Raw genomic sequence first — 18,692 nt, 5'->3', positions numbered from 1 at the left:
CTCTCTGTGTTCAAATCATCTCTTATAAGGACACCAATCAGGTTGGATTAGGGCCCATCCTAATGGCCTCATTTTAACTTAATCGCCTCTTTCAATACCATATCTCCAAATACAGTCACATTCTGAGGTACTGGGGGTTAAGGTATCAGCACATGAATCTGAGTGACACAATTCAGCCCATAACAACCATTACTAACCAAACAGGGTAAAGATAGTATGGGATCTTATTGAAACTTCAATGTCACCATTTTAAGACATGTTCTGTATACTAAGAAACAGGCGGCCAACTATATAGTGGCATGATGATCATGTCCCACTTAGAACTTCTATTTTATACTTAATGAAAGTATTCTTCTAGAAGTGTCTAGACATTGACATTATGAAGAACTCATACTGCCTTCAGTTACATTGTTTTGCATGTTATGCTGTTCTTTTGTGTGTATCTCAGTAATGAAATATGATCCAGCTTCATTGACTTGTATCTTATTTTCTTAGGGCCTGTAAAACTCTTTTGTTGTTGTTCTGTAATAAATAGATAGGATAGACAGACAGATGGATGGATAAATGAAATTGTAACCACTCCACCAATGAAGTATATCTGCTTAACTATTTTTGAATTTACACCCACTGTTGTTTCCATATCTTTCTGATCTTTGTGTGTACATGAAAACTTTATACTTCAGTGCTATATAATAATAATAACGGAATTGAAGTTACAGTTATAAACACTGTAGAATTAAATTTTTACATAATACGCATACTTAAAACTAGAGAATTTTAAATGGCAATTAAGCCCATACATGTGTTACCAACAATTCCAATACCATCGCAATGACAACAGCATGAACAGTTATGATCAAATTTGCACAAGCATGAGCAATGACAATTGCATCCCAATTGCCACAAGCCAACAACAAAGGTAAGACAGCACTGATTATAAAATGGATACTAATTTCAGGGATGTGTACATCTTAAGAGTCGCTGGAGTGTGATTTTTACAACACGAAAACTATGTAGCATCTTTCTTTTTTTTAACGTTTATTTTTGAGACAGAGAGAGACAGCATGAACTGGGAAGGGTCAGAGAGAGAGGGGGACACAGAATCTGAAACAGGCTCCAGGCTCTGAGCTGTCAGCACAGAGCCCGACGCGGGGCTCGAACTCACGGAGTGTGAGATCATGACCTGAACCGAAGTCGGATGCTCAACTGACTGAGCCACCCAGGTGCCCCAGTAGCATCTTTTAAACATGGATTGCTTCATTTCATCTGCACCAGAGCACTTTGAAATATTAGAAACCAAGGCTGAGAGGACCCAGAATACAAAAATCACAAAATCTGGAACCAAACCTGATTGCCTGGTTCCAAATTCCACAGTCTGCATTTCAAGACACTTGTATCTGGTAGGTGAAAAGACAAGAAAAAGGGTACTTCCACATAAGTCATGTTCCTTTGAGTTGACATCCTGCAGACTTTGACTCACCTTCTTTAAACATACAAGATTAGCAACAGAAAAATCCCCCATGCAGGAGATAGCAATTTGATGTTATTTAAAGTATTATTGCTTCATAGGTTTCACTATAAATCAGTCATGGAACCCTGAACTTTTCTCCAGGATTAATTAAAAATAATAATAGGGCCTCCCAACAAGAGAGGGGAAAGCAGACCTAAGGTCTTTGTGTGATTAATATCACGTGGATGTTTACTGCACTTAAGATAAAATTCATTCTCTTCAAGGCTTGCACAACCCTGGATCTCCATCCTCATTTCCAAATTCTTTTCCTACATATTACATACACTTCCTAATACTTACACATCTACCACTATGTCACAGTCACATTGGCCTGCTTTTTGTCCCTCATACTCATCAGTATGATTACTTGCCAATAGTCCCGTGGCCTAGAATGCTCTACATGTGGCTCTTCCTCTTGTGAGATCTCAGCTGAAATGCCACCTCTTCAGAAAAGCCCCTCCACCCAACCTAAAGCAACCACACAGTTACTCTCTGTACCACTCACCTTCAGACTCTGCATTTTTCTGCTCTATTCACATGTGTTCATCACCTGTCTCCTCTTCCTGCCCATTTGCACCCCACCTCCATCTCGCTGTAGACAATGAACCCAATGAGAGTGTACATATTGTCTGTTTTGTTCACCACTGTATCTTCTGATGTTTTAAAAACAGAGCCTGGTAGAGGATAGGTGCTTTTATTTGTTAATTAAATAAATGATATCATTTGTAGCATCAAAATCTGAGACAAAAGGGAAAATGAAAATAATAAAGGCAAAATGCTGACTGCTAATGAATTACAGATTTGAAAGCCCATTTGAGGAAAGGAAAAAAATTCCTCTGCTAATAATTGGTGAATATTTCTAGTAAAATTTTTCCCAATGAAGACATAGCATGTCTTATTTCCTGCCCTAAAGTCCCAAGAGGTAAAACCCAGTGTAGGATGCTTTTATTCCTAATGGCTCTAAAAGGTGATATCAGGGGGTGCCTGGGTGGCTCAGTCCATTAAGCATCCAACTTCGGCTCAGGTCATGATCTAAACAGTCTGTGGGTTTGAGCCCCATGTCAGGCTCTGTGCTGACAGCTCAGAGCCTGGCACCTGCTTCGGATTCTGTGCCTCCCTCTCTCTCTGCCCCTCCCCTGCTCACCACACACACTCTCTCTCTCAAAAATAAACAAACATTAAAAAAATAAAAATAAAATAAAATACAATAAAAGGTTATCTTGTCCTTAGGAGCAGAGACCAGAAGGAAATCTTGCTCTACCACATTCCCTTGAGACTTAAGTGAGAAGAGCATCTCCATATTCTCAGCTCTTTCAGGAAATGAAGGAATCTCCTAAAACAAAAGCCCCTACAGCACTCAAAAAGACCACACTCAGTTCCTCAAACTCAGTAGCCTTTCAGTTAAGGTTTATTAAGTGAATGAATAAATAGCTGAAACTCAAGTCTGACAAAGTCTATATATCCATGACAAAGTTTTGTAGGAATTCCAGACATACCTCAGTCAAAAATCTCACAAGTTATCCTTTCTGGATTTACCTCAATTCAACCATTTAAACTTAAATCTATAACTTCTGAAAATAAGTTGGAGAACAACAAATGAACTACTTTTACCTTCCATGAAAAGATAAAGGACAGATCCTCCTCTTCCTTATATTGTCTTTGTGAAATGACTTATAAATAATTCGCTTAATTTACCCTATATTTGAATCATTTGCATTTCTACTTTGATTTCTTACTGTTCTCTCCATAGCTTCATACACTGTGTGCCTTTACTAGGAGTTGGCATCTGTAACTAACACCGTTTCTACTCAAGAGAACACCCTTTTCTTAAAAGTCTTACTCAGTGCAATTTTGACATCTTTGTTCCTCAGACTATAGATAAAAGGATTCATCATTGGCCCCACAATGGTATAAAAAACTGTGGATACCTTATCTTGATCCAGGGACCCAGCAGGAGAAGGTTTTAGATACATGAATGCTGATGCTCCAAAGAAGAGAGAAACAGTAACTATGTGGGAGCTGCAGGTACTGAAGGCTTTGGACCTGCCCTCTGTAGAACGGATACGGAGGATGTTGGAGACGATCAAGATGTAAGAAATGGTGATGGTGAGACTGGGCATTATTACATTGATTCCCACCACAATGAAAACCACCAGCTCGTTGACGTAGGTGCTTGTGCAGGAGAGCTGAAGGAGAGGAGGTATGTCACACATGTAATGATTAATGATGTTGCCATCACAGAACGTGAGCCTCAGCATGCACCCGGTGTGCGCCATGGCACCCACAAACCCCATTGCATATGTTCCTGCCATCAGCATGAGGCAGACCTGGTGGGACATGATGGCCTTGTAAAGCAGGGGCTTACAGATGGCCACATACCGGTCATAGGCCATCGATGTCAAAATACAGCACTCATCAATGACAAAGAAGGAGAAGAAACAGAGCTGAGCCATGCACTCCTCGTAAGAGATGGTGTTTTGCTTTACAAAACCTATCAGCATTCTAGGCATTATGACAGACGAGTAGCAGAGATCAATGAAGGAAAGGTTGAAGAGAAAGTAGTACATGGGAGTGTGCAGGTGAGGCTTCAGACCAATCAGAATAATCAAGCCCATGTTCCCCATCACGGTGACCATGTAGATTCCTAAGAAAATGAAGAAGAGAGGCAGCTGGAGTTCTGGCTGTTTTGTTAAACCCAGCAGGATAAACTGGGTCACTGAAGAGTCATTGCCTGCTGCCATTGTTCCCTAGGGCGTATCTGTGAGAACAGGACAGAGGGTGACATTGAAATGAGCACCCAGCTCTCTTCCCCCAATCCCTCCGTAATGAGACAGAGTCCCAGAATGAGAATGAACTCACACCCACCCTCCTGTGTGCCACTGCTGTCTCAGCCTTTGCTGAGATTGTTTAAAGATGTCTATCAAAAAGTCATAAAGGGCAATATCCATAGGGATAAAATGCAGGAACCCTGTGATCATCTCTTCTATACGCCTTCTTTGACAGTCCACCAGTCCCACCTCAGGGACATCTGCCATCTCAGCAAGAGATATATCATTTCAAGGGGTCTGTGGCTCTCATAAAAAAGATTTGGAAAAAGAACAGTAGGAACGATAAAATGCAATCCTCACTCTTCTGCATTAGAACTTTAATATTGGACCTTGGCTCTGATGAATTTCAGGGATGAACAACCCAAAACAGAGATCTTCTTGTCATTTTTGTTTTGAGTGAGTTTTGAACTGATGGAGCCAGAGCGCAAACCTCAGAACCACAGACTCTGAGGAGCCAGGAGTTACAGATCATGATTTCTGATGGTGGTTTTGCCCAGTGTCCTCTCAGACTAGGGGGAAGTAAATATCATCTGCTAGTGCCAGAAGATCCATCTGCTAACATGACCCAAAGGAGTTTTCATGGGTGGGAAATCCTAGGGAACTGATTAAAAATTGGAAGACCTGTGTTTTCCCCAAAGATCAGACTTTGCAGCGGAAAACAATTTTTACCTAGTCTACATTTACAACTTAGTTCATGATAATAGCATTGACCATTGGGAGTATGCCATTTTGCATACAATTTCATTTCCTCCCAAATGGGGTACATCCCCAGATAGAAGAACATGATGATCTTTCCTGCATCCACAATGGTTTCTCCCTAGCACCTATCACTCTATGAAATACTACACATTTATTCATTTATTCATTTGTTGTATGTTCCCACCACACACTCATGTACCCACTTACATTTGAATTTAAGCTCCAAATGGATTGTGTCTGTTTTCTCCAGTGCTATCCCTGTAGCACCTAAGTGTTCAATAAATATTTGTATAATAGAAGAATAGATTAATTCCATATTTCCTGGAATTTATAGTGGATACTACAACAGAATTTCCTGGAATTTATAGTGAATACTACAACAGAATTCTTGGCACACAGGCAAAGGCTTGTGTGGTGTCAATGGTTTTCTCTGTAGACCTGAATGTGGGAAGAAAAAGACATCAGTAAGACTAGTAAAGGCCACTACTGAACTCTTAGATAGCATACAGATCAGAGTTACTGAGCTTTCTCCCTGAATGTCACATAGAGGACTTACTTTCACAGGCTCTCAGAGAAGTTCCAATGTCTCCCCCTCTGGACTGCAGCATGGAGTGAGATCAAAAGTCAGATTTAGGTCAGTATAGTGGCATTTGGCTTTCAAATGCCAAAATCAAGGTCAGCTTATTATGAGAGGCCATTAAGCCACTCAAGATTTTAATTCCTATTTTGGCACAGGATAGAAAAGATCAAAGCGTAGATTTGGAAGGACTAATATGGTGGAGGCCAGCAGTGGGGACTGGTACAAGAGAAACTGAAGGAAGGAGGAGGTATGAGAGGCAATTATAATATTAAAATAAATAAATATATAATAACCACATAAATAATATATAATAAATATAATGCAAGAGATGTTGTAAGGAAAGACTCATCAGGACTTCACACAAAGGGAACAGATATAGGCAAGAAATTCCCAAAGGTACTAGCATAGGGATTTGGATAAATTATGGTGTTGCTATAAACAAAGAGAACTCAGAATGAGTAGAAATATTCATATACATATACATTTAATTTTGAACATGGTGGACTTCAGTTGCCAACTGGACATCCAGGTAGAAGTATACAGCCTACTTAAGGCTAAATGAAGTTTAAGACACAGACCAGAATATGAAAAAAAATTGGAGATTAATTCTATAAAGGTTAAAGCCATGACATTATGTGAACTTAATGAGAGAAAGAGTAAAGGGAAAAAGAACAGAGGTCAAGAAAAATATTTAGGAACTCCCTCATATGGGTCTATACTTAGGATAATTTAAAACCAACCATTACTAAAATGGGTCTCAATTATTATTCTCAGACTCCTCAAAATTACAAGGGGACTAAACATTCCTCAGGGTAAATTTGAAATATGTCCCAAAAGAAAACATTCCTTGGGCGGCAGTAGTGATGAGGACCTTGGAGATTTATTAAAACATGTGTTTTCTATAGAAATGTTAAGAACTCTTATTTAGGTGATCTAAGAACCAGAAACACTCCCTCTAAGTTCATATTATATCAAATCACATTGCAAGAAGAGTTTTATGCCAAGGTTCTAAGCCAGAGCTAAAGGTCATTTTTTCACCTTTAATACAACCAGTATTAATATGTGCAATACAGAATGAGTGTAGAGGGACTCTGAGCTTATCCATACATTGCAAAACTATTTCATTCATGTCCTTTGTTCCACCTACATAACAGTCACCTTAGCCTAATTCAATTGTAACAAAGTATGTCAAATGGTGACCCTTTTCACGAGACCTACCAGAACATCCCTTGACTCCGTTTTAGTAACTCAAGCCCAGTATGTTCTAACTTGTCAAAGTGAGTGGTAATTTAAGCCTTATAGTATATTCTCATAAAGATGCAGAAAAGAAAAACTTATTTTTGACTAAATCAATTTTTAATTTGCAGGACAATGTCTCACTGAGCTAACCTGCTATAAACACCCAGAAATGTTAGTTAACATATTTTTTAATTTTTTAAAAGTTTTTTTAAAATTTATTTTGAGAGTGAGAAAGAGAGGAGCAGGGGCAGAGAGAGGGAAAGAGAGAGAATCCTGCACTAACAGCACAGAGCCCTCTGCGGGGCTGGATCCTACAAACCGAACTGTGAGATCGTGACCTGAGCCAGAACCAAGAGTCCAGCACTTAACCGACTGAGCCAACCAGGCACCCCGGCCAATATATTTTTAAATGCAAATATATAACTGAGGTAACAAAAAGAAAATTAAGTCTTCAAGTGCCAGGAAGGAAAAGGAAAACAGAATCTAATTCAGTAAATCTGGAGTGGGCACTAGATTTTGTACTTCTAATGACTTCCCAGCTAACACAGAAGCTGCTGTTCAGATGAGCATATTTTGAGGAGAAAACCCATAGGTCATCCGGCGTTTAGACCTTGGCAGGTGTTTGCAGTTTATCACACTTTTTCCACAGGTAAATGCCTGCTTCAGTATAGACAGAACTACACATTCAGGGTCTCAATAAAGGTGCATGGGTTTAGAAAAGGTGAAAAAGCAAAAAGGCAGGCCAACTTTAACAAATGAAAGGGCAGGGCGCCTGGGTGGCTCAGTTGGTTGAGCACCCAACTTCAGCTCAGATCATGATCTCAGGAGCCCCACATCGGGCTCTGTGCTTACAGCTGGGAGCCTGGAGCTTGCTTCGGATTCTGTGTCTCCATGTGTCTCTGCCCCTCCCCTGCACTCTCTCTCTCTCTCTCTCTCTCTCTCAAAAATAAATAAGCATTTAAAAATTAAAAAAAAAATGAAAGGGCCACAGAGATGGTGTGAGAGATTCGGGGTCAGAGTAAGCTAAACTCCAGGTGATCTGAGCAGAGAGCATCTACATAGACCCTGGCAAGCAGACTGAAAATAAATGGGTAACTATTCCATATATGAACAAGAATAAATACCAAATATGAAATTTGAGTTAAAAAATTCAAAAGAGGCACCGTATGAAAACACAAATTTTAAAACATACAAAACTATTCTAATTGTAAGTTATTGGTACATATGTAAGTATGTAAAATTATAAAAACTGTATTCTGGAGAGGAGGAAAAATTCTGCTAGGGTCTCCAGCTGGGCCTAAGAATTAAATTGACATGAGACAGATTAGTAGGGAAAAAACATCCACCTTTTAATTATTTTTTTTCAAAATTTATTTAAATTCTAGTTAGTTAACATATACTGCAATATTGGTTTCAGGAGTAGAATTTAGTGACTCATCACTTACTGTGCATGGGATTTGTCACAAAAGTGAAAACCAAAAGAAATCACTTAGAGCCAAATGCTTACAATTGCAAGCTGGACAAAGGGTAGCAAATTGTGGAAACGTGACATGGCAAAGGGGCTTTAGCAAGGGTAGCTAATTGTGGAGAAGCAACTAGAAAGGTTTAACAAGGTTTGTTTGTACAGACTTCCCAGTCTCGGGTCTCCCATCACTGGTGATAATGATTTTTGCCTCCCAATGTAGGGAGAACCTCTTTCAGATAATATTTGTAGCTTTAATCTTTTTCAGAAGACTGGCTTTGCTGTATGCCCTAAGTTCTTGTGTCATGTTTTTAATATTTTTAGACCTGATTTTTTTTATTGCAATATTTTTATTGTGGTAGTCTAGAACTGAACACTCAATATCTCCAAAGTATGCTTTAGACCTTACTTAAAAAAATTTTTTTTAATGTTCATTTATGTTTTGAGAGAGAGAGAGAGACAAACAGACATAGCACGAGCAGGGGAGGGGCAGAGAAAGAGGGAGACACAGAATCCGAAGCAGGCTCCAGGCTCCAAGCTGTCAGCACAGAGCCTGACATGGGACTTGAACTCATGGACCGCGAGATCATGACCTGAGTGGAAGTTGGAAGCTTAACCGACTAAGCCACCCAGGCACCCATAGACCTTACTTTTACTTTTTTTATTTTTTTAAAGTAATTAAATTTTTTTAATGTAAGAAAAAAAGAAAAATAAATTTTTTCTTTCTGCCAAGTTCTGTGGCTAGACCTTACTTTTAAAAAGAGTTCTCTATATACAGAAAAACTGACAAGATAATACAGAGTTCTCATACATCCCTCTGGCACACAGTTGGCCCTAATACTAACATTTTACAATCATATGGTTACATTCATTACAAAAGATGAACCAATATTGAGGCATTATTTTTAATTAAAGTCCATAATTTATTTAGTTTGGCTTTTACCTAATGTCTTTTTTTCTTAACAGGGTCCCATATTACACTTAATCTGCCATGTCTCTTTAGGCTCCTGTTGGCTGCGACAGTTTCTCACAGGTTCTTTGTTCTTAATGACCTCACAGTTTTGAAGAGTACTTGTCAGGTATTTTATAGGGTGTCCCTCTACTGGAATTTGATGATTTTGTAATGATTACACTGAGATTATGGGCTTGGGAGATGCAGATCACAGAGGTAATGCCATCTGAATCACGTTGTGTCAAGAGTATATACTACCCTTACGATTTATGAATGTTCATTGTGACTTTGATCACTTGGCTGATGCAGTTTGTCAGGTTTCTCCACTGTAAAGTCATGCTCTCTGCACTCCAACTTCCACTCTGTACTTTTTAGGAAGGAGTTACCATGAGCAGCCCACACCTAAGGAGTAGGAATTACTAATTTGTTGAATTATTTATCAATTTGACCATATGAAGATTTACTTATACACTGGATTATAACCCAATATATACTTTATTTACTCAAACTGTCCAGCTCAAATTTTCCACTAGAGCTCTTTCAGTTGCCTCCAATGCCCCTTTGGAACACTCCCATTGTGTGTGTGTGTGTGTGTGTGTGTGTGTGTGTGTGTGTGTGTGTGTATTTGGTGTGTTTATAGCACTTCCTTACTCTGTGGCATTACAAGATGCTCCAGGCTCATCTCGGTTATCTCCTGCCCTGGTCGTTGAATCAGCCATTTCTACAGGAAATGGTATTAAATTCTTCGTATTAGGGAATGGTATTAGAAACCAAGATCCCAATGCTAGCTGTGCTTGTTGCTACGGGGGTGTCATTCTTTTAAGACCCTTTCAGTTGACAAAACAAAGAAATATGTTTGTATACTGACAAATGTATATACATGTGTAGCCATCTTTATCTCTATTAGGCTAAATGTTTGTACTAATGTTTCCAACTCCCATCTATTATCACATCCATCATTCTAGCCTCCATTTAATTCCACTTATTTGTAAATTCCCACTCCAACAGCAAGAAACCTGGCTCCCCTCCTCCACCATCCATTTACTTAATTGTTCAATTCCAGTATGCATGTTGCAGCAGTATCAGAATTCTTAACTAACATCCCCAATAGAAACCAACTTCATCAACTAGAGCACATGCTTATGTACAGTTCTTTTGCTTTTAGTCTTACAAACTTCACTCATTTCTAGCTTTTATTCCCCTTCTCCTTCACTGAAGATGTTTCATAATTTTGTAATGCACTAAGATTCCCTTTTCATTATTTGTGTTCCTTCCTGGGATTGCCATGACTTCAAAAACAAGTTTTTAGACTTCCATACATTAAGCTTCATTCTTTGTATCGTAATATTCTTTGGGTTTTGAAAAGTACATAACATCACTTGTCTATCATGACAGGGTCATATGGAATAGTTTCACTGTACTAAAAATCCCCAGTGTTTCCTTTATTCACCCCTCCTGGTACCGTCCGAAAACCTGACAACAACTGATCTTTTTACTGTCTCTATAGCTTTGCCTTTTCCAGAATGTCATACAGTTGGAAACATATAGTAGCTAGCCTTTCCAAACTGGCTTTTTCACTTGGAAATAGGTCTTCAACACTCTTACATGTTTTTTCATGGTATGACAGTTCACTTCTTTTTATCTCTAAATAATATTTCCTTCTACAGATATATCAAAGTTTATCCATTCCCTTTTTTAAGAACACCTTGTTTGCTTCCAGTTTGGAGCAATCATAAATAAAGCTGCTACGAACATTCATGTGAAGGCTTTTGTCTGGACGTGAAATTTTCAAATCAGTTGGGAAATATTGAGAAGCATCATTGCTGGATTCAGAGTGAAGACTATGTTTGCTTTTATAAGAAACTGCCCAACTGTTTTCCAAAGTAGCTGTACCACTTTGCATTAGCACCAGCAATGAACAAAAGTTCCTATTGCTCTACATCTTTGCCAGCAATTAGTACTGCCAGTTTCTCAATTTTAGTCATTGTAATAGGTTTGCAGGGGCATCTCATTGTTATTTTAATTGAAAATTCCCTAAAAACAAATAAAGCCAAGCAACTTCTCAAACACTTATTTTCCATCTGCATATCTTTTTTGGTGAGGTGTTTGTCCAAATATTTGTCTCATCCTTTCAGTTGTTTGTTTTCCTACAGTTGAGTTTTAGAATTCTTTGTATACGGTGGATACAAGTTCTTTCTCAGATCTATGTTTGCCAATATTTTCTCCCATTCTGTGGCTTGACTTTCCTTTTTTTAAATTTTTCTTTAACATTTATTCATTTTTTGAGAGACAGAGAAAGACAGAGCATGAGTGGGGGAGGGGCAGAGAGAGAGGGAGATAACAGAATCCGAAGCAGGCTCCAGGCTCTGAACTGATAGCACAGAGCCCAATGCGGGGCTTGAACTCACAAACTGTGAGATCATGATCCAAGCCAAAGTTGGACACTTAACCGACTGAGCCACCCAGGAGCCCCTAGACTCTCCTTTTTAAAACAATGTTGTTTCCAGAAGTGTTTTTAAACATTTAAAGTTTGTCTTACCAATTTTTTTTCATGAATCATGCTTTGGTATTATATCTAAAACCTCACCAATCACCAAATCCAAATTCACCTAAATTCACCTAAGTTCTCTGAGTTCCTTTAAAAGTGTCATAGTTTACGCTTTGAATTTTGTAGTTTACAACTGGTTGATGATCTATTTTGAGGTTGTTTTGTTTTGAAAGGCATAAGGTTTATGTCTAAATTCATGTTTTTGCATATGGGTATCTGATTTTTCCAGCATCACTTGTTAAAAAGATTACTATTTCTCAACTGATTTGCCTTTGTTCCTTTGTCAATAATCAGTTGACAATATTTTGTATGTTTATTCCTGAGCTCTCTCTTTTGATCTGTTGGTCTATGTATCTCTTCTTTCATCACACAGTCTTGATTACCATAATTTTATAGTCAGTCTTATAGTTGAATAGTGTCTGTCCTACAACTTTTTTCCCCTTCACTATTTTATTTGATATTCTGGCTCTTTTGCCTTTCCATATAAACTTTGGTGATATCCACAAAAATTTGCTAGAATTTTGATGGGGATCACACTGAATCCATAGATGAAGTTAAGAAGAATTGACATCTTAGTGTTATTGAGTATTCCAATCCATTAACATAGAATATCTTTCCATTTCTTTTGATCTTTTTAAGTACGTTTATTAAAGTTTGTAGTTTTTCACATCTAGATACTACAAATATTTTTTTAGGTTTATAACTAGGTATTTCTTCTTTACTGGGGATGGCTACAGAGGCGCTAATATGAACAGTATTGTGTTTTCAAATTCCAATTATCCAATTACTGATATATAGGAAATAAATTAACTTTTGTAAGTTAACTTTGTATCCTGTGACTTTCATATAGTCACTTACTAATTCCACGAGGTTTTGTTTATTGCTTTGTTTTTGTTGTTGTTGCTATCAATTTTGAGAGATTCTCTATAGAGATAGTCATGTCATCTGAGAACAAAGACAGCTTTATTTGTTTCCTAATCTGTATAAGTAGCAAACTTTTAAAAGTTATCATTCCAAGAAGCAATACAGGCCCAAATATATTAATAAATCTGAAAAATTTTATTTCAGCATTCTTGTCCAAACTATAATGAGATACCATTGTATGCACACCAGAATGTCTAAAATTAATAAGACTTAAAATACCAAGCATACATGTGGATGTGGAGCAACTGTAACTTTCATACACTACTGTCAAGAGATAAAATAGTATAAGTACTTTGGAAAACAAATTGGTGTTTTCTAATAAAGATACACATACATGTACTGATCCAGATACTCCACTGCTAACTATGTATCCAGAGAAATTAGTATACACATTAAAAAACTGTACTTAAATATTTATTCAAGTTTTATTTATAACAGCCAAATTTCCAACATTACAAGAATAGATAAATAAACTGTGGAAAATAGATTCAATGAGATACTTCTCAGAAAATAATTTAATGATATATGCAGCAATATGTTTAAAATACAAAAATGAAAAAAAATAATAAAATAAAATAAAATACAAAAATGATTATGTCAAATGAAGAAGGTACACACAAACGTATAAACAGTTTGGCTTTATTTTTAAGATTTTTAAAAAGAGACAAAACTACTCTAAAGTGAGAGAAATCAGAGCCATGGGGGTTGCTGTTGACTAGAAAGGGGAATGAGGAAAATTTCTGGGCTCATTGAAATGTTCCATATCTTTTTCTGGGTGGAGTTTATACTTAGGCAAAAAGTCATCAAGGTGTATATTTAATATTTGTATATTTTACTATATATAAACTATACCTTATTAAACAAAATTTGAAATATTTTATGTCTTTGTAAGTAAAATTTATTTGTGTAAAAATATGCAGAGTTCAATATTTTAAACAATATATTGTTAAGCAGATATATTGGGACTTACAGAAAACTAGTGTGTGTGTTTTGTAATGTAATCTCTATTACTTATTACAACATTTAGTTTATTATTGTTGTTATTCAAACACATGAATAAAAGGTAAAAGGTATTTCTTACCTCCCACTATATTTAATATTCTAAATACACAAATGGGAAAAGCATTTTTTGGGAAACATTTGTGCTTTTTGGAAAAGCATTTGTGGCAAGTAGGAAAATTATATGAAAAAGCATCTAGTTAAATATATTTAGTATCTTATTGGTGAGACAAGGTTTCAGTAAATTCACAAAATGTTGCTAGGAATATAGTTTATTTCTATTAATATACACCTTTTTCATGATAAACTTCACTGTATTAATAAAACAATGGCTAAAATTTTCCTCTTAATACTCTGTGTAGTATTTTCCTTAAGGTGATAAATTTTAAAATTTACAATAAGAACTATATGCTCTTTTTCAAATACTTGGTATCATTTTAGATGGTAAAGAATGGAACTTTTATAATACACTAAACCACCAACCCAAAACCCCCTTACTGGGATCCTGAGATACATATGTATTATTTCTCTAATCATCCCCTCTTACTACTATGATTGGCAATGAACAATGGAGTCTATGTATTGTCTTAGATATTGAATACATCGCCCTGATAGACACTCTCAGAAGCAGCTAGTATGTCATATAGATCTTGCCATTACCAAAGAACAGAAGGAAAGTCAGAATAATAACAGAAAAAGTGACAAGAAAAAATAGAACAAAAGGCCACTATTGGAGGGATCTGATTCTGCTATAATCTTTACACACAATTTGAAATGCATTTCTTTGAGTGCTTCTGCCTATACCAGTAACAATATTGTTAAGAATGAGAGCTCTTGTAGCCCAAATGTTCCAGCGATGGATAAATGGATAAAGAAGATGTGGTATATATAAACAATGGAGTATTACTCAGCAATCAAAAAGCATGAAATCTTGCCATTTGCAACTATGTGGATGGAACTAGAGGGTATGTTATGCTAAGTGAAATTAGTCAGTCAGAGAAAGACAAATACCGTATGACTTCACTCATATGGGGACTTTAAGACACAGAACAGGGGCGCCTGGATGGCTCAGTCGGTTAAGCATCCGACTTCAGCTCAGGTCACCATCTCGCGGTCCGTGAGTTCGAGCCCCGCGTCAGGCTCTGGGCTGATGGCTCAGAGCCTGGAGCCTGCTTCTGATTCTGTGTCTCCCTCTCTGCCTGCCCCTCCCCCGTTCATGCTCTCTCTCTGTCTCAAAAATAAATAAACATTAAAAAAAAATTAAAACAAAAAAGACACAGAACAGATCAACATAAGGGACAGGAAGCAAAAATAATATAAAAACAGGGAAGGGGACAAAACATGAGACTCTTAAATATGTAGAACAAACAGAGGGTTGCTGGAGGGGTTGTGGGAGGGGGGATGAGCTAAACGGGTAAGGGGCATTAAGGAATCTACTTCTGAAATCACTGTTGCACTATATGCTAACTAACTTGGATGTAAATTTAAAAAAATAAATAAAATAAAATAAAATAAAAGAACAAGAGCTCTTGTAATGTTTGTCATTTGTATATCTAGATCAGAGAGCTCTAACTTCAACTTTATATAACTGATAAAACTAATCATATTTGCCCATATTAGGAATAGCCCAGAGACAAAAGTAGTATAGAAGTTATTTTAAATATCAGTGCATAGTTTCTATTTAGAAAACATATTACTTTAAAAAAAATTTTTTTTAACATTTATTCATTTTTGAGAGACACAGAGACAGCGTGTGAATGGGGGAAGGGCAGAGAGAGAGGGAGACACAGAATCCAAAGCAGGATCCAGGCTCTGAACTGTCAGCACAGAGCCCGATGTGGGGCTCGAACCCACGAACTGTGAGATCATGACCTGAACCGAAGCCGGACACTCAACCAACTGAGCCACCCAGGCACCCCAGAAAATGTATTACTTATTTATGTAAACTTGCACAAGATGATGGAGATACAGAAGGAAAAATGAGACGAGATCAGCTATCAGAAAAATCACAAGCACATCTATTAAACCACACAAAACACAATCTCTAGAAACATGTTTATGATCACATTCTCACCTTGAAAAACACCAATAATTATAAAATAAAAAGTTGAACTTCTTTATATTGTTGCCACTTCTAATTAGAACATGCTTCTCCTTTGGATTTTAATCAAGACTTTCCTCAGTGCAATTTTGACATCCTTATTCCTCAAACTGTAGATCAGGGGATTGAGCATGGGTCCCACATTAGTATAGAAAACTGAAGAAACTTTCCCCTGCTCCATAGACCCAGGAGAAGAATATTTAAGATACATGAATGCTGCTGAGCCAAAGAAAAGAGAAATAGCAATGATGTGAGAACTACAGGTACTGAAGGCTTTTGATCGTCCTTGAGCAGATTTGATATGAAGAATGCTAGTGAGGATAAAGACGTAAGAAATTAGGATGGTAAAACTGGGTACTGTGATATTAATTCCCACGACTATCAGAACTACTACCTCGTTGACATAGGTGCTGCTGCAAGACAGTTGGAGGAGAGGAAGAATATCACACAGGTAATGGTTGATGACATTAACACTGCAAAAGGTTAGTCTGAGCATGCACCCTGTGTGGGCAGAGGCTCCAGCAAACCCCATCATATATGCAGCAACAGTCAGCAAGGCACAGACCTGGTGGGACATGGTTACCTTATACAGCAACGGATTACAGATGGCCACGTAGCGATCGTAGGCCATTGAGGTCAACATATAGCATTCCGAGATGACAAAAAAGAGAAAGAAAAACAGCTGAGTCATGCAGCCAACATAGGAGATGATATTCTCCCTTGACACAAAGTTCATCAGCATCTTGGGGGTGAAAGCAGAAGAGTAACAGACATCAATGAAGGATAGGTTGAAGAGGAAGTAGTACATGGGGGTATGGAGGTGAGAATTTAGACTAATAAGAGTGACCAAGCCAATGTTGCCCACCATGGTGACAATGTAGATCACCAGAAACAGGAAGAAGAGGGGTTGCTGGAGCTCTGGACAGTCTGTTAGGCCAGCAAGAAGAAATTCAGTCACTAAGGACTCATTTCTAACCAGTATTCTTCTCTTCAGAAATCTGTGAGAACAGAAGAAACTTCCATTAATAGAGATCCCAGCTCTCTCCTTACATGCTCTCATTTATAAGCAGAAGACTCAGAAGACTTTGCTTCACAGGGTCCGAATGGATTGCCACACACAGCCATCAACATTAAAATCACTCTGTCTTTTGTTGCATGAGCTTCATGTGACAAACAACTGCCCTTGTCTTTACTAGAAGATACAAGAATGGAGTAGCTGAGGACTAAGCCCACCTGTTGGTGAGCTTCAGTAGGGAGGTATCCCCCTTCTCTCCCTCCCACTCATCTGAACCTTCACTTCCTAGTTCCTAGGTTTCCATTATCCTACCAGATACCTCAGTTTCCCTGTGACGACAATCATGAAAGAGACGATTTCTCTCGGGCAGAGAGCATATCATAATTCTGCTTCCTAGAAGAAAGTCCCTACCAGTCTATAATCTTTGCAGATAGCTTACTGCAAGCATCCATGAAATCAATAATGAGTAACAAGTATCGAGGGGAACTTTGGTAGCCTAAGATTTATAATTCAACATGTAGTCAGTGTTTCTACATATTCTGCTTCCCTGTTCCAGCCTAGCTGGACAGATAATGAATAAAGAAAGGTGGATGTGCTTTCCTTGGTTTTGTAGTAAGGCATGAAACAGAAACACAACCAATTTGGATACTGATTATTTAGTTGTTAAGTTTGTGAACACATATCAAGCTTCATACTTATAACACATAAACTCTTTTATATGTCTATTTCAATTTACAACTTAAGAAAGAGATAAATCTTTTCCTCTGATGTTGCTACATGCTAGATGTCACTTGGTCCTGCTATGGCTATCTTGCTACCACACTGAAGATGAAGCCAACAGAGGGTATGCTTAGAATAAGCAGAAAAGTATATAGAAAATATACAGAAAAGTATATAGCCAGAGCTTTATACGTTGAGTTTCTTGTTATGAATTATAAATATTTTTCCTGATTTTACAGGAACAGAGAGCATGAGAGGTAAATAGAAACTTGATTAACTCACTCTCCCTCCATGGAAATAACCATGCTGACCCTGTAAGTATGGTTCACCTCCACTGGAAGAAGAACTGGCCTTCAGGATGTCAAGGTTGAGCAGAGGTAGTCACTGAATTTTCTTCTTCCTTTACCGGCAAAAGGGTCATAGCATAGATCTCACAGTCTGAATGTTCCAGGAGTCATTCTTGGCTGTAGATCAAACTGGTCATTATAAATTTATTAAGAAAATACGAAGGGCCACTACATACTTGAGACCTGAGCCACTGTGTCAGAGCTCAAGGCATTTGTTTAAGACTTATATATTTTTTGGATCTGGCTAGAAATTCAGGTGTGAGTCTCCCCCAGGACCTTCCCATCTCAATAAACTCTGTAGGGAAGGAAATGGTGTCTGTGCTTATATCCTAATTGTGACAGTAAATGTTAATTTCCCATCAGAGATTATATATTCCTTATGAGAAAGGATCTTATACTGGCCTCTCTAAAGGTTCAAATAATTCATGTCATTGAAAATTTCTCTAATTATAATTCTAGGTAACATATTAGTTTTAAGGATTTAAGTTCATACAGATTTATGAACATTTCAGTAAAGTTTATTTTACCCTTTTAAAACATTTGAGTTCCTTTAAATATTCAGTGCCTTACAGACATTACAGTCTATTTTAAAGTGATAACAACTTAACTTCAATCACATACAAACCTTTATCCCTTTACTTCCTTCTCATATTTTGTTTCTGATGTCACAATTAATCTTTTTATATTGTGAATCCATTAACAAGTTATTGTAGCTATAGTTATTTTTAGTACTTTTTTCCTTTAACCTTTACTAGTATTAAGTGATTA

General features: G+C 37.4%; 2 protein-coding genes across 2 annotated transcripts; both read right to left on the bottom strand.

Annotated features, from left to right (window-relative positions):
- Positions 1-3,212: 3,212 nt before the first annotated feature.
- LOC106976616 (olfactory receptor 147-like) lies at positions 3,213-4,510 on the bottom strand. Its single transcript, XM_015074040.3, has one exon. It carries the CDS (start codon positions 4,249-4,251, stop codon positions 3,319-3,321), a length of 933 nt encoding a protein of 310 aa, XP_014929526.3. The 5' UTR covers positions 4,252-4,510; the 3' UTR covers positions 3,213-3,318.
- A 10,976-nt stretch (positions 4,511-15,486) lies between these two features.
- LOC106976586 (olfactory receptor 8B3) lies at positions 15,487-17,488 on the bottom strand. Its single transcript, XM_027036398.2, has one exon. It carries the CDS (start codon positions 16,900-16,902, stop codon positions 15,880-15,882), a length of 1,023 nt encoding a protein of 340 aa, XP_026892199.2. The 5' UTR covers positions 16,903-17,488; the 3' UTR covers positions 15,487-15,879.
- Between the last annotated feature and the right edge of the window lie 1,204 nt (positions 17,489-18,692).

This window comes from Acinonyx jubatus, chromosome D1 (assembly GCF_027475565.1).
Source record: "Acinonyx jubatus isolate Ajub_Pintada_27869175 chromosome D1, VMU_Ajub_asm_v1.0, whole genome shotgun sequence".
NCBI lineage: Eukaryota > Metazoa > Chordata > Mammalia > Carnivora > Felidae > Acinonyx > Acinonyx jubatus.
This window is presented reverse-complemented; position numbering and strand designations above follow the sequence as displayed.